Below are 21,873 nucleotides of genomic sequence, written 5' to 3' on the forward strand. Positions count from 1 at the left end.
TAAATTCCCAGAGAAAGAAATACGTCCAAACTCTTAGACGACGCAACCAAAAGTCAGTCTAATATCTTAGACTACCCAACGAAAAGTGATCCGCTTTTTCTAAAATTGGACAAACTATCCCCTAGAAAAGGACATCCCCACTTAAAGAACTCTCTCTTAACAAGAACCGACTTATTTTCATTTTCGGCGGAAACATATAAACATAACGGTATTTTTTAAAAAAGGAAGCAAAAAGGCAAATAACTGTACCATATTGAAAAGGTTCTCTTTGAAGTAAAGCTATTTGTAAGAAGTTTAACAAATTTTATTACTCTCTTCCTAGCGCTATAAAAAAAGGGGAATAAATGTGCTTTGTTCCCAAAAAATAACGATTGCTCTCAAATTTCTAACAAAGCAGCCATCAAGTAATCTGCATGTTTCGGTACTTCTTTTAAGAAATAAAAAAGCTGAAAGATATCGAAGAATTAGGTCTATAAAAATACAAAATCTTAAGTACCTTTACCTTCTCATAAAAGACTGTATCGGCACCTCTCGTACCAAACAGATTACAATAATACCTTTATAAAATATGAGATTCTAGGTGTACTTTCAAAACATCGTTATTAGTTTCGGCGAGGCGCAAAAGGAAGATTTTTGGATACGGCCATTGGCGTAGCTGCGGTAATTGCAAAAGGTTTTTAAAATTAATCTTACAGTAATATATAATAATTAGTTACTAATCTAATTATACAAAAAAAATTCCAGGTTCTTTTCTTATTACTTAGTTGTACAATTCGTAGGTTTGTAAGTTTAATATATGAGTGGTACGCTTGCATCCCCTGCATATATTACGCATTTAAAGGTGTCATTTTATTTGTAGTACTTTAAATGAAAATTCCAAATACCCTGTTTTTGTTTTACTAAGTTTTAAACCTTTTTCTTCAGGAGCTCTTCTCCGTCAATCCGTTTCACTATTTCCTACTAACACATCATCAGCATACTTAAGCACCAAGGAATATTACCGTTAAGTTACGCTGTTATTTGATCCAGAACTAATGAGAATAAATAAGGACTAAGCACTGAGCCCTGATGTAATCCTACTTTCACATGAAATTTATTAGTCTCTTCCACGTCTTTCCTAATACTAGTTCTTAGTCCCTCATATACATATGTCTCTCACAATCTTTACATACTCACCGAGAATTCCTTTCTTGTTAAGGTAATTAAGCTTACATAGTTTTCTGTTTTGCTTTATTTGTTCTTTAACTTCATTTGACCACCAGCAGGTATCTTTATTCTTAAACTTCTTTTCTGAGCTTTTTCCAAGTATTTTAATACCAGTATCTCTAATAAAACAGCAAAATGAAAGTTTTCAGTTTCAGTTTTACGACTTTTCTGTGCGTAAAGAGTGAAAACACTTTCACCAGTGAAGCTCGTCTATGGAATCTTAATATCTAATAAATTTAAAGCACACATACATATTTCTATTCTATTTTATTCTATCTAGATGTCATAATTGACTGACTATTGATTAAGTCCTCTGTACTACTCAAATAATAATTGTTTGTTTGTTTTGTCATATACACATTTGTTTATGTACACCATGTATTTTAGCCTTAGTTTCTTGAGGGCCTGAAGATGCTGTAAAAGTTTGTAAACGGCGAAACCGGTAACCCATTCTCTTTTACCAACTTTAATAAAAACCTATAACGGATTGTGAGTAGAAGACTTATTTCCCTAAGGCCTTCCGTTCACTGAATCCGGAAATCTGCGAACTGCAAAGGTGCGAATTCGGACGAAGCCCGTTATAACGAAATCGTGCGAACGCCGATTGTCTATAGTCTATTGCCTCAGTATTCGTCCGAGCTCTATGGTGTAATGATGGCTCTACGGAACGGTCTTTCTGATTCTGATGAAGATTTTTTCTTTCTGGAACAATCTCGAACGATTCATCGACGTGTCAGGCAGTATAGACGAAGAAGAGAAGTGTGGGTAAATCCTATTTATGCAAAAAGAAACGAGTTTGGGGAATTGGCTCATTTGTGGTACGATCTCCAAGTCAACGATGACCGCCACTTCTCACTATTGTCGTATAAAAAAGGACACATGCCAATACATTCTTCGCCTTTTTCATCTGTCTGGAAATTTCATTTCAGTAGAAACCTCCTTCCACAACTGTTTTTGTACATTTCGCATCTGGTACTTCTATTCTCGTTGATCTCACAGATATTTTCTCCCCCAGTATGAACAAAATTAACCGTTCACGGTCCATTGTGTCGATCTCACCTGATTCAAGTTTCGCACATTCGCACTATTTCGCAATTAGATTCCAACAGGCTGGGATCGGATCCGGCATTGTCCGAATTCGGACGAAAACACACGAATGGTACGGACCCAGTGGACGCGCCCTTCCCTAGCCACGTGTTTGGATCTTTCGTCCGTTTTCGACAGAATTGGGACAAATTGATTTCGCAGCTTTCCGGACTAACATTTATGTATTAGAAAAGATTATGATTGTCACCTTCTGTTAAGTTTTATCTTAATGCAGTGGTAAAACTCATATTACACAATACACAATATCAAAATAAAGGTTAACGAGGGAGCCAAATGGAAACGTATAGTAAAAAACTAGCCATAGAAGGGTCCCATACCCTATTACATAATGAGACAAAAGAAAATATTAAATAACAATTTTTATTCATATGCTAATTATTGCATAATGCATATTATTGGATATGTAATCTAAAAATACGCAAAATGTTACTATATATAATGTAATTTTCACTGTTATATTATTATAAATAATTGAAATACAGTTACCGAATTTTCTAGGAAAATTTAATCGATAAAGTAACCATATTTTATCTCGTGGTTGGTTTTCAGAACGTAGGTAAGAAATTACCACGTCCGTAATAGAGTGGTTGTAGTTTACGTATTTGGAAATAGTATTACTAATTTATTCATTTACACATGACAATATATTTGGAAATTTATACCTACCGTTATATTTCAACATCGGGATGTTAATTCCAGACAATTGTACCATTTACTCTTTTTAAATAATATAAGTAAGCTTATGCGGAATAAGTCGGGTTCAATTATATTTGGATACTATTGTGTAGACTGTGTCGGTCTATTGTAGGTCTATATATTTGTTCTTGTCCTATTTGTGCATTAAAGTCTCCGCCGATTATTAACATATCCTGTTTGGGTGTTTGGTATATGAGTTCATTCGGTTCACTGAAACTGCTTGTCTTGTTTAGTAGTAGTTGGAGTTGTTCAGTAGAGCTTGCCATAATCACGGTGTCATCTGCATATCTATATGTTAATAGTTCTTCCGTTAATTATTATTCCTTCACTTTCAGATAGTAATTCTTCTTCAAAAATGGACTCACTATATACATACATGAATAGTAATGGGGACATAATAAATCCCTCCTCTCCTGATTTCAATTTCTGAACTGGGTTCGTTATCAATTAAAATTTGTGCTCTTTGATTCCAGTAAATATTTATTATTATACCCTTAAGTCTCTTTTGTCTATTTTTTTGTCTTTAGAATTTGGACTAATTTTGTCAAATGCTATTATTTTCAAGAATAATTTGAGAACATGACTTTTTAATAATATTGTTCTGTATTCACTGCAGTCTAGCGTTTTTTGGCATTTTATATGTTCTGTTTTGTATATTGTGTTAAACAAGTCTACTATAATATCTAAGGTTTCATCATTTATGCATTTTAAGCTTTTTATGGATGGACCACGAATATTACAGTACTACTGTTGGTACTAGAGAGTCTTTGTTCTCAGTACAAGTCTTATTCCAGAGATGCAGAGACGTCAACTGCGACGTATACGCATGTCCGGTTGATTACGAGAAAGCGTTTTATCGAGTACAGTACCCCAAGATGATGCAAATACTAAAAGAAACAGGAATTAACAACCAAGATCTGAAAATAATTAGAAATCTTTACTGGAATCAGACAGCAAATCTCTTTGAAGGTGAACACACTGACTATGTGAAAATCATGCGTGGAGGGAGGCAAGGCTGTATTTTGTCTCCTCTAATCTTCAATCTGTACTCTGAAAGAATATTTATCGAAGCTTTGCACGAAACTGAAAAAGGTATTCTACTAACTGGTTACCGGCTAAACAACATCAGATATGCAGATGACACCATAGTATTTGCGGACAACTTAGAACACCTACAAGTTCTTATGAACAAAATCACGTATTACAGTCAACAATATGGACTCAATATAAACGTTAAGAAGACAAAGCTTATGATAATTAGCAAGAAATGGATAACAGAAGGTCAACTCTACGTCAAACAATATCCTGTAGAAAGAGTGACGCACTACAACTATCGGTACCATAATAAATGAAGAATGGATCAACAACCAGGAGATTAGAGCAGGCATCGGAAAAGCTAGATCCACCTTCAATCGGATGGGGGCCTTCTTCAAGAGTCACAACCTCTCTCTTAATACAAAAGTAAGAATGCTGCGATGCTACGTCTTTTCAGTCCTTTTTTATGGTGGTGAATCGTGGACCTTGAACGAAGATATGTGCAGAAAACTGGAAGCATTTGAGATGTGGCTATATCGGAAATGCTTAAGATCCCGTGGACTGACCGAGTCACAAATGAGGAGGTCCTCAGAAGAATGAATAAGAACCGAGAGGTACTGACCACAATCAAATCTTGAAAGTTACAGTTCTTCGGACATATTATGCGAAATTAATCCAGATATGCTCTCCTGTAAGCCATCCTGCAAGGAAAAATATTTGGAAAACGAGGTCCAGGAAGAAGAAGAACATCTTGGTTAAAGAATCTCAGAATCTGGTTCAATACAACATCTGTGCAGCTTTTCCGCGCTGCTGCAGATAAGATAAAGATTGCCATGATGATCGCCAATTTTCGTAACGGATAGGCACATCAAGAAAACGAAGAAGCTTTTTATTGGGATATAATATTACGGAAACTTTTAGGGATGACAGAATTCCTAAAACTTTTCCACTACCGAGAAAAAAAGAATTGAAAAATTTGGACCGAGTATCGCTTCATGTATAGACAGCGATCATGGTATTTTTTTCGTAAAATGGGTAGACAGTAATGTTGTGGCTGCTGCATCTACAGCTCATAAGATATAGCAAACAAGAAAAAATATGTGCAAATTCTAAGACTGCAAATCATTGCCAAATATAACAATATGGGAGGAACTGATTTGATGGACCAAAACATATCTACGTATAGAATTGGAATCTGTTCAAAAAAGAGGTGCTGGTGTATCTTCACATGGCTCCATTGGGATTCGGTCCGGCTTTGCCAATTTTGCTGTTTTTTAATGCCATTTTAATTTCCTCTTTTAATTTTCTCTTTTAATAACTTTGTATCTGGCTGGTATCAGAATTTCTTTTTGACTTTTATCTATTTCTGTATCTATTAATTACCATTTTGTATCCGTTTCAGTATTCAGAATTTGTACTTTAACATTCATTAATCCATTATTGATTTCATCTGTCAGGCGTGTTCTTAGAAGTGGGTTCCTTAATTTACTTGTATTGATTTTTGTATCTGTTGTTATTCGTTTTATTATTTTCATTTTGAGCCTAATTTTGGTCACTACTGCGTTGTGATCAGATCCTATGTCGACACTCGGATATGTTTTTGCTGATATAATTGCGTTCATGTAGCTTTGTCTAACTAATACATAGTCAATTTGGCTTCTTACAATTCTCTTCCTTGATGTGCTGGTGACTTCCATGTTACAGTCTTCTCTTTGGCAGTTTAAACAATGTATTCGCTTTAACAAGATTATTGTGTTTGCAAAACTCGATAAGCCTGTCACCCATTTCGTTTCTGTTCCTTAGACCGTATCCTTCTGTACATTCTTCTACTTTTTCTTCTCCAATCTTTGCGTTAAAATCTGTCATTATAATGGTAAGATGCTTGAGTCTCTCTTGCCGACCAGGTCCTCTCCAAACTCTCACTCTTCTTTAATCAGGGTAGAGACAAAACCTAGCTTCATCTGTGAATAACGCCGCACTCCATTCTTATCTATTAACATGGGAACCCTCAATGGACGTCTGGCGTGTAGGTCAATTTCATGTGAATTATTCCTCAAAGTTTAAATTATATGTCTTGAAGTAGACCTTTCATTACATGACATTTGAAAAAAAAGGTGTTTTCTATCCAAATGGATCATACTGTATGTATAGGAAATATTCGGATACAATATAACTGATATTTACATCAAAATAATTAAAATGATATCTTTTTGATACGATATTTTTGTTTCTGTAATTAGTAATAATGGAAATAGTTTGACAGTGAAAGTTACAGTTTTGTACATTGTACATTTTGTAATATAGCTTATTTAAATTTCAAAGTGTAGATAATTGGTGCTGGTATTTTAATCGTTTATAAATCTGGTATCCCATCTAACTGACTTTTTTCCAGTTTGCACATGCGTTGTTCACAAGCGATGCCATCATACAGTTGTTACAAAATGTCCTGGGATGCAGGATGAGGTAAGGTCCTATTTTTTGTTGTTTATTTTCAGGACAATAATACACTTGAGTAACTTCGCATAAATCGTAATAATGCATATTTCAAGTTAACAACACATTTAAAACTCTGCTCATCTTTTGACAATGTATTCGTCAGACACACCAAGAATAAACTTCCACAACAAATTGCCCACCCTTGTCCACAATATTAAAAGACAACCTTGTTCTTGAAATTTTTAATTCATGATTCCTATTATCCTTTATCTGAGGTTTCATAAAAAGTGACTATCTACAGATTTTGTACTCTTTCACAAAGTTGACACACCTTGAGTAAACATGTCAAAAGTAAAGTTTTCTGCATGCTTACGCTATAAGCGTATTATACATTTCTCCAAGAAATTAACGCACCACTTCAATAAATCAACTTTATTTGTAAACAGGCAAAGAATAAAAAATAAAACTTCACCAGATTTATTCTACATTATATTAATTATAACAATTTGTCTAATCATCAGAAAATGTTGAAGTACAGGAGAAAAAAAAAAATAAAACGGAAAATTCTAAAAAAATAATGATAAAATTCATAAACTAAAATATGAAAAAAGTCTTAATAACGAGTGTTTCCACCTCTACTGCGTATAACAGCCTCACATCGTTGGCCCATACTTAAAATTAATTGCCGTATTTCATTTTGGTCTAGTTCTCTCCAAATCTGGATCAGCTTCTCTCCCACTTCCTGTAAGTTGTTTGGTTGGATCGGTGTCGCTCTTAATCGCCTACCAAGGATATCCCAGAGATTTTCAATCGGATTTAAATCCGGACTATGTGCTGGCCATTCCATAGTGTTAATTTCTACCTCTTCTAGATAATTTCTGACGATCTGTGCAGCGTGAGGTCTGGCATTATCTTGCATTAGTAAGAAATTTTCACCGATATAAGGAGCGAATGGTACTACATGTTGCTCCAGGATCTCCAATATGTACCTTTCAGCTGTAACAGTTCCATTTTGTATGACCACTAGGTCCGTACGTGCGGTCAAAGAAATACCACCCCACACCATAACGGATCCTCCACCAAAAAATGTGGTGTGTGAGAAGTTACACTGAGCATATCGTTCGTTGGATCGTCGCAACACACGAACACGTCTGTCGTTATTGTACAAACAAAATCGGGATTCATCAGTAAATAGCACTCGTTCCTAGTCAGCTTCTAACCAATTAACGTGTTCTCTGGCAAAATGTAGTCTCCCCTTCGATGTTCTGCAGTTAATAGAGGACCTCGGGCGGCAATCCTAGGTGTTAAGTTGTATTCCTTAAGTCGCTGGCGAACAGTTTCAGTACTAATTTGTATAGCATGCACGTCTCGAAGCTGAATTTGTAGACTTCGATGTGTTACAAAACGTTGTCGAAGAGCAGAAATTCTAAAAAATCGATCTTGAATAGGGGTAGTTATCCGGTTTCGTCCTTGCCCAGATCTGCCAGTATGATCCCCTGTTTCGAGGAATCTTTCTAACACCCGTGAGACGGATGTGTGGGACACATTAAACCGACGATCAATTCTTCGGTAACTCCAACCTTCTTCCGACAGTATCACTGCTTGGGCACATTCATCTCGGGTTAAATTACGTGATTGACGCTCCATAATAAACACAATTAACAATAATCAACAATTAAACAGTAGTCGAATAAAATTCGTGAACACTTGGAAATTAGTATATTTATAGAATGGGTACATTTTTTGCTTCTTTTCGTTTTGTTGTAAAAAAAAACTACAGCGATAAAACACAGTCAATAAATATAGAGTGTACGAATAGCATATACAAGGGGCTTGCAAAATATAACATTACAATGGAAATTTTTATTAAAGCTAATAAAATATTTTAATATTTCAAAGTGGTGCGTTAATTTCTTGGAGAAGTGTATAGCAAATCCAAGCTTCCCTGTTCACGGGAATTGCTTTCCGTAAATCAGTTACATATTCCACAGTTTCTAATTTTAATTCGTATTTTTCTTAAAATCACCGATTTAATACGATTTTCTTTTTGTTTCGTAGTCAAGTAGTCAACACCAAAGCACCGGATTCAATGTAAATGTACCACATCGGTTTGTAGTTCACAGCTACAAACGTTTTACATTCTGTGATCATTGTGGATCACTCTTATATGGACTGATTAGACAAGGACTTCAGTGCGAAGCTTGTTCGTTAAACGTACACAAGCGGTGCCAGAAGAATGTGGCGAACAATTGCGGAATCAACACTAAACAGATGGCCGAAATTCTTACGCAAATTGGTAAGTACAGATAGAAATAGTATGGTAACAGATTATATTGTAGATGTTTTAGTGTACACGTAATGTGGCAACAGTGTTATATGTCGCCTGTCGTACACAACATTTCGTAGATCACTTAAACACATATTACACTTATACACTATACATTGTCTTTATCATTTAGTTATAGAGGGAAAATAGAGTCAAATAGAGGGAAAAGAAAAATTTAAATAAGGACAAAAAACCCAAAGGAGATTTATGAATATAAATTAGTTTTGGATGAAAAATTCCACTTTAAATACATGAAAGATATAAAAAAATATATTCCCACTTCTGCATTGAAGTAAAACTTTTCATGACAGAATTAGAGTTGCCAACTGATAAGTATTTTGTATCGAGTTGGAGTAGACCATAGATATTTTATATATACCTATGGAGTAGAATAAAATGGAGTAGAATACGGGGTATGAATACGGGGAATATACCATGACTAAATCGGAATAGAATCGAAATAAGTGAAAATTTAGAATGAAGAATAAAGATTAGACAGAATATTCAGTTGAAAGAAAGTTGAGAAATTGAAATAAAATAATTATTTAAAGAAAAATAACAAACATGTGACGTTTATAATGTTACATCCTCGAAATGTTTATAATTGGCAGTGGAGGGTAGTACCGATTTGATAGTTGACTTACTTGGTCTCGATATTATAAGCATCGGGCATGCTTTGACGTGGTATTCGGAGAGATGTTGTTCTATCCTCGGATTGATATCAATTCTGATGTAAGAAATAATTCTGATGTAATGAAAGTACTTGAAATAATTAGCCAACCGAGCAAAAATGTATAGATAATTATAATAAATGAAGAGAAATAATCTACCTCATAAAAGAGATTAATATGTACATACGATTTTTGATCCAGAAGTGACGACAAATGAAGAAGGGAGGAGGGAGAGGTAAAGAAAGCATTAAAGAAATTAAAAAATAGAAAGACACTAGGAGCGGACAAAATACCGAACGAATTCTTAAAGTACGCAGGACCAGATCTGACCAAACAACTATTAAAACTAATTCAAAAAATAATAAAACAAAATAGAATACCACAGGAATGGAGATCAAGCATTCTAATACCTCTCTTCAAAAAGGAGAACAAATCAGACCCGGATAACTACAGAGGTATCAACCTATTAAACACAATATAAAATTAACAAAGTGATAACAAATAAACTGAATGAAATTTTAACACTAACAAAATTGGAAATTGGAGATGGAGGGACAAATAATGTAACAAGTGATAGAGTTTAAATATTTGGACATCACACTGTCTAACTACGAAAATCTCGAAAGGGCAGTGAAATATTAGAGCAAATAGACCTGCAGGATGCCTTCTTAATGAAACAGTATGGAGGAATAAAAATATCAGGAAAGAAATGAAAGGCAGAATTTACAAAACAGTCATCAGGTCAATAATGACACACGCAGCAGAAACACGACCCGACGCAGACACAACAAAAAGAATACTAGAAATAATAGAGATGAAAACCCTTATAAAAATTTATGGTAAGACACTCTGGAACAGAGATAACAAGAGAAGAATAGAATGGAACAATAATATAAGCAGAATGACAACAAATAATGTAGTAGTAAAGACGGCGGGAGACGGTTCCCCAATAGGAAGACCACGAAAACGATGGAACGACAACCTCTTGAGTCGTATTGAATACATAAAAAGAAGAAAAGATTTGACGCAAACCTACAGGCTGGAATAGCCATAATCATGCAACTATACATTTTTCACGAAAACGATGGAAAAACAACCTCTGGACTCGTATTGAATACATAAAAAGAAGAAGATATTTGACGCAATCCTACAGGCTGGCATAGCCATAATCATGTAACTATACATTTTTCAAAAATATAAAATCCCAAATATTTAAAACTTATTCTTATCATGCATTAAATTAGAATAATAAATTAAGCTTTATATTAATCTTTTGCAAATACATATGAGCAGGCAAAAAATTTTTTAATTGTTAAATATTACTTACGTAATCTTACTGGCAATTTCACAAAATATTTTGATAATCATTGGAACCGTTTTATTTGCCCTAATATTTTTGTGGAAATTAGATTTTTGTACGTGGTTAAATATCATTATGAACGAGTAACACATAAGAATTTTTTATTTGTAGTAAAGTCAATAAAATAACGAAACAGATTACAGTAGAAATAAATGATACTTTAGTAATTTTATAACAATCATCATAATTCTCCTATGCGCGATTATATTCATCATCATCATCATCCAGCCCCATTTTCACATCCATTGTTGGATATAGGCCTCCTCCAAACGTCTCCAGTTCTCTCTATCTCTAGCTGCTGCAATCCAGTTTGTTCTAGATTCTCTATTCTCTTTAGGTCGTCGGTCCATCGGGTGGGTGGTCTGCCTCGACTTCGCTTGTCGGCTCTTGGTCTCCACTCCAATAATCTCTTCGTCCATCTTCCGTCTTCCATTCTAGCAACATGTCCAGCCCACCTCCACTTTTGTTTATTGATTCGCAGTATAATATCGTCTACGCCAGTTCGTCGGCGTATCTCCTCATTTGTCACGCGATCTTTCAAGGTCTGGCCCAGCATTGATCTCTCCATTCGCCTTTGTGTTGCCCTCAGTTTTTCAGCAGTAGCTTTCGTTAAAGTTAGGGTCTCTGCTCCGTAGGTCAAGACTGGTAAGATGCATTGGTTAAATGCCTTCCTTTTCATGTGAATTGGGGTATTTGTTTTAAAAATGTCTCTCATCCTTCCATATGCCGCCCATCCCAACGTGATTCGTCTATTTAGCTCGCAGGTTTGGTTGTCTCTGGTTATTCTAATTTCATGACCCAAGTATGTGTATTTATCGATTAATTCTACCTTGTTGTTATTGATCTGTATCTCTTCGCTGGGAACCATATTGGTCATCATTTTGGTTTTCTCGAAATTTATCTCCAGCCCAGTTTCTTGTAGCATGTCATTCAGTTCTTGGAGCATGTCTTTGATCTCTCTCAGATTATCTGACAGAAGCACGATATCGTCCGCAAAACGTAGATGGTTTAATCTTTCTCCATCGATGGATATTCCTTTCTGTTGCCATGTTAGTCTTTTAAATGCATACTCAAGAACGGTAATGAACAGCTTTGGTGACATGGTATCACCTTGCCTGACTCCCCTTTTTATCTTTATTTTATTAGTTGCTGAATGTAGACTTATGGTTTAATAAACGCCTTTTTAAAGTCTACAAATATCAATACCAAGGGACGGTTATATTTGTTAGTTTTTTCTATCAGGGTTTTTAGGCACTGCAAGTGATCGTTTGTGCCGTAATTAGGGCGGAAACCGGCTTGTTCCCGAGGTTGGTAAAAATCCAGCTTTGTCTCTAATCTGTTCGTTATTATTCGGGTGTATAATTTATAAAGATGGTTAAGGAGACTGATTGGTCTGTATCTTTCCAGGTCTGCTATATCTCCCTTCTTGTGTAAGAGTACAGTTATTGAATTATTTCACTTTGTTGGGATATTTTGATTCCATAGGCATAGATTAAAGAGCTTTTGAATTTTGGCTATCAGTACTGAGCCTCCTATCTTTATCGCTTCCGTGACGACACCGTCCTCCCCCGGAGCTTTGTTATTCTTCATCTTTTTTAGAGCCTTGTAAATTTCGTCCAAGGAGATTTCTAGGATATCTTCGGAACCCTGATTTTGAACCTTCCTCTGCTGATATTCAACTATATCTAGAGTCGATTGGTTGCTATATAATGTCTCATAGAATGATTCCACAATTTGTAACAAATGTTCTCTGTTTGATGTGATGTGATGCGATTATAATACCATTATTTATATCCTGCAGAAAAATATGTCGTCTTAACTATCTCCTTCCAAGTTTTTCTTCGATTTGTTCTGTTCTGTTTTTGTTGCGAAGGTTTTCAATATTTTAACAATATTCGCTCAGTGCAGCTGAACAGGTCTCTCTATAGGTTATTATAATATCATCACCATAAGATTTACACTATTGAAAACATTTACAAATCTACAGTAATAAAATCAAAAATTGGTAATTAATCGTAATTATTGTCTGTAAATTAATTATTATTTATACAGAATGGCCCAAAAGTTTGGAAACGACCAATTATCTCGTAAATTGCTAGTCATAATTTTACAAAATTTGAGGTACACCTATTTTTTGATACGGAGATTCTATATTTGATATTTGCAATGTTGCCAGATTTGCCGTTTCTCTTATATTATTAGTAAGTTTGGTTTTTCACTTTCATCACCCTGTATATTCAGTCATTATTGGAATCTCCTACTCAATACGAGTTCAACCATATGTAACACTTATGATTTTATGTAGTCTGGAAGGTCTTAAATACATGAAACAGTGCAAAATATGTACCTTATATTTTAATAAATTTAAATATTTAAATGTAGAATGCTGTGATTTTGACATTTGTTCACCATTTACATTATTAACTAAAACTGACAGTATTTGGATAAACTGATAGTCGAGGATAGAGTTGAAGGAAAGAGACCTAGGGGAAGATCTCCAAGCCGTTGGGTAGATCAAACAAAAATACTGATTAACCAAGGGTTACATGAAGCCGCACAACTAGCCCAGGACAGAGATGGATGGAGAGAAATCGTGCAAAAACTGTAAAGGCCTGATGGTGTCACCACATCCCAAAAGGGATTAGGACTGAGGAGGACAGTATTTGTGTTTCTAAAAGTTCTGCAAGATAAATTGCTTCTCTAAAATGGCTCTTAACGAAAAAGAACGAATTACTATTCTAATGATGAGAGGGTACGGTGACAGAAAAAGGTCTTATTGGGAAGTAGCCAACTTGTTCAATGATACTTTCTCAAACCGGTGTCCTATTCATAAGGCGACGGTACAAAAAACTGTAAAGCGATTTGTGGAATCTGGAGAAGTAAAAGATAGATACCGATCAGGTAGACCGAAAAGAGTTATGAATGACAACAAAACTAGATATAATGCAAAGTTTTGTTGAAGATCCACATAGGTACATCCTCACGCAGGGATGCACAAGTATATGATGTAGGTCGTTCTTTAGTCCTACGTGTATTACGTAAGATGAATTTAAACCATACAAAATTAGCTTATTGCAATAATTAAGTGAAGATGACTTCGATCGTAGATTAGAGTTTACTGAGGTAATGATGGATAAAATTGAAAATGATGAAAATTTCGTTAACAGAATATGTTTTTCCAATGAAGCAACCTTTACACTGTGTAGAAGTGTAAATCAACACAATTTAAGGTACTGGAGTGACGTAAATCCACACTGGATGTGTGAAAACCATAGTCAAAAACCACAAAAATTAAATGTATGGTCAGGTAATGTTTTATTGAAGGAAATTTAACGTCAGATAGTTACGAAATGTTACTTAGAAATGAAATTGTACCTATACTAAGAAACTTGTTTGGGGCCAATTTTAATCAGATATGGTTTCAGCAAAATGGAGGTCCACTCATTTTGGTGTAAATGTTCGGCGTTATTTAGATGAGATATTTCCTGGACGATGGATTGCTAGACGAGGTAGAATTGAATGGCCTCCAAGTTCACCTGATTTCAATCTTAAAGATTATTTTTATTGAAAATAGATACTTGAAAAATTCAGTTTACAAAACTAAATCAGCAAGTCTTGCAGAGCTAAGGCAACGAATTATCGATGAATCTCGAATAATTTCTAGACAATCATGGAGAAATGTGGTAGTCGTATTCTACCATCTATTAGGGTACAGTCAACTCACAAATGGAGCACATTTTAAACACTTAATAAAGTAACCATTATGTTAAAAAATGTTGTAATCTATCAATTGTTACGTTTTAATGTAGTTGAAGTCTTAATAAGTGTTACATATGATGAATATACAGGGCGATGAATTTGAAAAAACAAAGTTACTAATAATATAAGAAATACGGCAAATCTGGCAACATTGCAAATATCAAATATGGAATCTCCGTATCCCAAAACAGGTGTACCTCAAATTTTGTACAATTATGACTAGCAATTTCCGAGATAATTGGCCGTTTCTAGACTTTTGGGCCACTCTGTATATAAATAACGTTACCATAGTATTCATGTATTACAAATAGATTTGTTGACAGTTCAAAATTTGGATATTTTTAAAAACACATACAGTGGTTTACATCTTAAATGATGCAGTCGCTTCTCAATAAAATTAGTTTGTGTCAGTGGCTCAATATGCATTAGAAAAAAATTACATACTGAAATTAAATTACTATAAGTCTTCTAAAATAGCATAAGCTATTTTTTGGGTTTCAAATATACCATACCAAAATAACAATAAATATTTAGTTATTTTATGTATGATTTTGATGTCACAGCTAAAATGATGCAAACTTTAAAACAAGAAAATTAATAATAGTCCAAGATCCCAGAGCGATCAGACATAACTTATTTTCACACAGATGAAACCTTAGAGTCTGAGTAGCGTCTCGTGTGCTTTGAATACCTGCGTATTTATGAAACTTGCTGAGTGACACTTGGGCAGGTACCAGGTGAGGAAGGTAACTAAAAATAAGAGCTATTTAACTTAAATTTACATAACTGATTTTTATACATATTTTGCAGAATATTATTTTGAAAATACTATAATTAGTGTCAGACACTTGTCATAGACCAGAACTTTTGTCAGACGCTTTAAAGCTCCACTAAAATTAAATGAACTTTACTTACTTTTACATGTCTGATTTTTAAATTATTATGGATGTTATTAATGGAACTATAATAAAGTTATATTTAATCAATCAGACAAATTAAAATGACCAAACATCCCTCAAACACAAAAATTAGTTAACCAGAAGTATGAGCGCAAGAGTGCTGTGCGCATGAGCCTCAGAGTAAAAAATTTAAATACATTAAGAATACTTACTGTTTTCGATCCGATTAAATATTTTTGCATCTCTATTTAAAAATCAGACATGTAAAAGTAAGTAAAGTTCATTTAATTTTAGTGGAGCTTTAAAGCGTCTGACAAAAGTTCTGGTCCATGACAAGTGTCTGACACTTATTACAGTATTTTCAAAATAATATTCTACAAAATATGTATAAAAATCAGTTATGTAAATTTAAGTTAAATAGCTCTTATTTTTAGTTACCTTTCTCACCTGGTACCTGCCCAGGTGTCACTCAGCAAGTTTCATAAATACGCAGGTATTCAAAGCACACGAGACGCTACTCGGACTCTAAGGTTTCATCTGTGTGAAAATAAGTTATGTCTGATCGCTCTGGGATCTTACTCTATAAAGAAAACAAACTGAACGCGTTGAAAAATGATTCCTAATATTTTGTAAATCCTCCTTCACTATCAATTATTGTAGCCTGTACTCTGGGGAAATTGTGTCGCAAGCTTCGGTAATTTTTACTTTCAATTCATTTCTATTTGATATTGGGGTACTATTTACTTTATTTTTTAATGATAACCAATACCATTCAAATTTGGTTACTGGGCTGATGTGTTAATAACATTTCGGCAATTATAAAGCAACCAAGTATGAACCCGATATGGCGTGTGTTTTGGATCGTTGTCCTGATAAAACCGGTAATTGTTATTAATACCTTCTTGAGCACTAGCGGCGAGATGCTGCCTTAGCATATGCAAATACATATTCTGGTTCATATATTTTTTAATAAAATGTATGTTACATCCTCTTGCGAACGACATACACCCCTACATCATAACCCCACCTACCGTGAGTTACCGTAGCTTTCATATTTTTTAATTTTAGTTCTTGATTCGGCTTTCCCACACCGATATGTTTCCATCGGACCCAAACAGGTTTATTTTGGTTTCATCAGCAAATATTACTGAATTCTTAAAGCTCAAATCTTTGTTAATATGCTCCATGACGAACTACAATCTAATACGTCTGTTTGTTTGGCTAATAAAAGGTCTATTTTGACCATGTAGATTATTCTTTCGTAATATCCGTCTAATTGTTTCGGGGTTAGATCTTTTTTCCACACTGTCTTTCCACCTCATCTCACAATTTTGGTTCACTTTCTTTAAGGATTATTTGCTATTTCTCTGACAATCAATCTTTCTTCACGTTCGGTAAAAATCTTATTTGGAGCTAACCTTGATTTATTGTCAACTCACTTTCATTTCGGTAACGTTTAACAATGTATTGAACTGTTGATGAACATTTAGTTACCATTTTGGGTATGTCTCTTTGGCTATATCCATTTCTATGGCGAGTAATAATTAAATTTCTTTCACTAGTCGTAGTTCGGCGACCCATTCTTAAATAATTTTGTTATTTGCCGATTAAATACTTTTAAATGTCAATTTAAACATAAAATGAACTGCAATATTAATTTAATGCAACGCCTACTTCGCAAATTTTAAATTGATAAGTTGTGTAATACTTGATCTCTTATCTGCATCATTTTGGCTGTGACATCAAAATCATACATAAAATAATTAAATATTTAGTGTTATTTAAGTCTGGTATATTTGAAACCCAAAAAATAGCTTATGCTATTGTAGAAGACTTATAGTAATTTAATTTCAGTATGTAATTTTTTTCTAATAAATATTGAGCCACTGACACAAGCTAGTTTAATTGAGTAGCGACTGCATCATTTAAGCTGTGAGCCACTGTAAGTTGAATTTGTATATTATAAACATTTTACTAGCTTATTATGTATATTTTTTGAACAATAATATAATACCAATTTATATATTTACAGAGTTTATCTCTTCTAAAATAGAGTAATTATTTGAATAATGATTTTTTGAGATCGTAATCCTAACCTCACTTTTGTGCAAAATTGTAAATACTGATTAACTGTTGTAAATATATAAATTATATTTATATATTATTGTAAAAGTATCTATTATTGTTTTACAGAAACGTTTTATAAAACTAATTAATACATTGGAACAATATGTGGAATTTAATTGCTTGTAATCATTAAATAAAAGATTTTTTTCGATATAAATTAGACCTTATAGCTGCAAACCACAGTTCACATTGATGCTTTTTATGGTTTTGACTCGGAAATCGATAAAAAGTGCAATCACTTTTACTATTGCTATTACTATAGCAGTTTGCTATGCAACAAATATTAATCGTTTTGAACAATAATTATATTTATTATTATGTTATAAAAATCTTACGGTGATGAACAATTTGGCCGATATGACCGCTTTAAAAGTCACGTATATCCCGTCCTGTCAGCTGCACAGAACGAATAATATTTTTTCCCTTCCAATTATTATCATTCCTTTCAATATAAATTGGAATAAAATAGAAGCAGTTTTAGCTATTTAACAGTCAATACCACCTACAATTTTTCCGTTCAGTCTGCTTTACATTTTCCTGTATTCTTTATATATCCTGAGTTCAAATACATACTTTGGACATGTTTATTCAATGAATATAAATTGGAATAAAATAGAAGCAGTTTTAGCTATTTAACAGTCAATACCACCTACAATTTTTCCGTTCAGTCTGCTTTACATTTTCCTGTATTCTTTATATATCCTGAGTTCAAATACATACTTTGGACATGTTTATTCAATGAATGTATTTGAAACTTTTTCAATTCATTGTTTTTTCTTCAGAACTACTGAAATTTATGTTTCGCTATCCATCATTGATGTTTCCACCTTGACTCCACCTACTGAAATGCTTCCTTCCCACTCATCTAGAACAAGCCCCATTATGTCTTACACTAAGTACTTTTCCCCATTTTATCTCTCCTCTTCTCCTCGTGAAGCATAAGACGGTAATGCGTGTATTCATTGTTGGATTATGAGCTGTTTTCTATAGTGTTTTTCCATTTCCCGTCTTTTTCCAACCACTCCATTTCTTTTCATGTCGTGTTTCTTCTTTCTATATCTTTTCTCTTTACTCATTCTGCATGTCTTTTGTGGTCTATACACTCATTCTTACCCGACACGATGAAATTTAGGACGTGCCTCATACTATTGCTCATAGATTTTCTAAGGGTGTAAACTATCCAATGTCAATTGTTTCTATGGATTGTTCTGGGACCAGAGTCCACAAATCCACATTACTTATTATGTATGGCCAGACAATGTTGCATATTGTTCAATAAGTGTTTAGAGATGTTGTTAATGAATGTTTGAACTTCATTAATATGGATTTTCTTTTGACATTTGATCGAACTATTTTTAGCTCTCTTGTAATCACTGATTCCCATATCTTACTTCCTCCATCAATAACTTCCTTCCAGTTGTTTTCCATCAGCAGATTTGTTACTATTTGCTGTTCTGTGTTGAATAAAGATTCTAGTCTGGTTCATGTTGATCTGTAATCTCGTCTGTGTCGTGACTTCCGCCAACTTATTCGTTTTTGAATGCTTCTGGTTTTTGATAATGGTAAAGGGCCACATGACTTTGGCGAATTTTAGGTCTTTCAGGACTTTAAAATTATTTCAGTTTATTCCAGTACACTTTTCGGTTGTTCTTTTTATCAGCTAGTAACAATTAGGATCAATATCTGCTACAATACACAGCCTTGTCACACCCGAATTGTACACATATTGATAGGGTGAATCTTCCATTCCATTCGATACTTGCCATGCAGTGGTATCAAATAGGTTAGCAAGTTGTCTTATTTGCTTGTTAATTGATATTGAGTCAAAATACTCGACATTGCATAGTGGACAGTAAATGTTTAAATATTTGAACTTGAAAAGCGAAAGAAATTCTATGATCACAGTAACGAAGTAACTGGTATCTCAATGAAAAAGAAGTATTTCTCTTTAATACATTATTGTAGTTTTACATTTATATTTGTTTTAATATCCTGTATTTACTAATTAAAGGTGTTTCACCCGACAAACAAACTCCACGTCGAAGTAAACTCCTGACCGGTTCAGGTGGAAATGGCGGTCAACAAGAAGGATTCCTGGAGAATTCGACAGCGGTAAGCGACTCCACGGGAGAGGAGTTGTCAAAAGCTTTGGAAGAAAAATTAACAAACAGTGGTAAGTTCTGCTAATTTACAGATCTGCGTTTAATAAATATCACATGCGTTAAGGTCAGTATGAAATCATATACTACCCCCCTTTTATTCATTCATCTCTCCAAGTACTTCTGTTTTGGGTCGTTGTTACATTAAAAATGTGTACAATGTATGAGTTGCCTAGCGATAAGGCTTGTTATTAAATTTCACTAACCATAGAATTTATTTTAAGTGTGTCAAGGTGCCTCTGGTCAGTTCTCGAAGTAACTCATTTTGGTCGGCTGTCTTGTTTAACAATATAGGAATATATTAATAGACGGATTGACCATATTTTTAAGAATTATAATTTGGATTCTTTTGAGAATTAATTGTATTAGGGATTATTTTGTGGACTAGTATGAATTGAGCTATAGAGTGAGCTTTGGATTATAATATCGAATATTAGTTGGAGCCTTTGTCGCTGTAAAAGTTGTTTTTAAAATATCAAAAGGAGGATCTTCAGGTTAGTGACTTGTTATATTGACCCAGAGGTTGATTGTTACCTAGAATCAAAGTCAATCTCCTTCACAATCGTGTTATACTACTAAATCGCTCAGTAAATGCTAGGCCCGACATATAAATGTCATCACTAATGATAAATCTATATGATTTAGAAAGTGACATACAAGTTACAGTAGTTGATGATTTTAAAAATAATGTAACAAGTATGATTTCGTGTATTGATAAAGCATTGCGTCGGGAAAAAATATTGTTCAGAAAAAAAAAAATACTTAATTAAAAAACAAAGTATTATTTGGACTCCATCCTTAAAACCGGCTAAAAGATTATGTGGCAAACATTTATTATACTTGGACGTAACTAAAGTTGGCTTTAAACGCGGTGGCACAAACACAAGTGATGCTCTATCTTCTGGTCGCCCAAATTCGACAGTTGTCCCAGAAAACTTAAAAAGTCGATAAAATATTTTTGGCCTATTTTAAATTATTAAATTTGTGTGGTATACCAGACGAATTAAAGACATCAGAGAGCAGTGAATTCAACATTTTGCATGCACATTGATTTGTCAGTTAAAAAGTTGTTTTAGAAGTATATGCCGCTTTGGCTCACAGTTCATTAGAAACAACAACTCGTCAACGATTCAGAGCATCATTTGCAAGTGTTTCAGTAAATTAAACAGAAGTCTTTGTATTAATACGTGACAGTGGATGAAACATCCACTACTTTATCCGAAGTCAAACGGCAATCATCTGAGTTAACAATAGGACCTTAAAGCTGTCCAAAGCAACTAAAGAGGAAAAAATCGTCTGACAATACTAATCGCTTTATAAAAAAGGCATCCAATTGTTAAAAAAGCATTGAAATCTGTATATCTGCACAGGAAAGGCATTATATTGATCCATAAGGGGGAGCTTTGTCTACAAATTGTTCTTTTATTGTTAGACCCAGGACTTACTGAGTGAAAAGTCTTTGACTACGTCTTTATTGCCCTTACGATTCTACTCATAAATGAACCCGATAGTAAATCAAACCTCAGTAATGTATGGCTATCGTTCTTTGTCATACTATCTACTTGCAAACACTAGCCTCCTTGTATCTCATCTATCCTGCTAGACTTCTACTGAGAATAATTCTTCGAATTCAAGTAACTTTTTTAATTGAATACAATCTTGTTCGCAGAGGATGGAGGAGCTGGTAAGAAAACAATTGGTCTAAACGATTTCCACTTTATGAAAGTGCTTGGGAAAGGAAGTTTTGGCAAAGTCATGTTGGCAGAAAAGAAGAACACGGAAGAAGTGTACGCCGTAAAAGTATTGAAGAAAGACGTCATCATTCAAGACGACGACGTCGATTGTACCATGACGGAAAAACGAATATTAGCTCTGGCCGCCAATCATCCATTCCTGACTGCTCTACATTCGTGTTTCCAGACCAAGGACAGATTATTCTTCGTCATGGAATACGTCAACGGAGGAGATTTGATGTTTCAGGTGAGTTAGTTTAATATTAATTGATTTTGAAAATTTTTAATAAGAAACAGAAATCCTACAGATATGAAAAAAAAAAAGTTAGATATTACAGATATTAAAAAAGTTTAAAGAA

At 34.1% G+C, this 21,873-nt stretch overlaps 1 protein-coding gene across 1 annotated transcript in view; it reads left to right on the forward strand.

Moving 5' to 3' along the window:
* Pkc98E (Protein kinase C) overlaps positions 1-21,873 on the forward strand; it is an 82,495-nt gene that overhangs the window by 34,315 nt on the left and 26,307 nt on the right. The window contains exons 5-8 of the mRNA XM_072522538.1: positions 6,437-6,507; positions 8,539-8,776; positions 19,634-19,795; positions 21,451-21,761. Of these exons, the coding sequence (XP_072378639.1) occupies positions 6,437-6,507; positions 8,539-8,776; positions 19,634-19,795; positions 21,451-21,761 (782 nt within the window). The remainder of the gene's footprint in view (positions 1-6,436; positions 6,508-8,538; positions 8,777-19,633; positions 19,796-21,450; positions 21,762-21,873) is intronic.

This window comes from Diabrotica undecimpunctata, chromosome 2 (genome assembly GCF_040954645.1).
Source record: "Diabrotica undecimpunctata isolate CICGRU chromosome 2, icDiaUnde3, whole genome shotgun sequence".
NCBI lineage: Eukaryota > Metazoa > Arthropoda > Insecta > Coleoptera > Chrysomelidae > Diabrotica > Diabrotica undecimpunctata.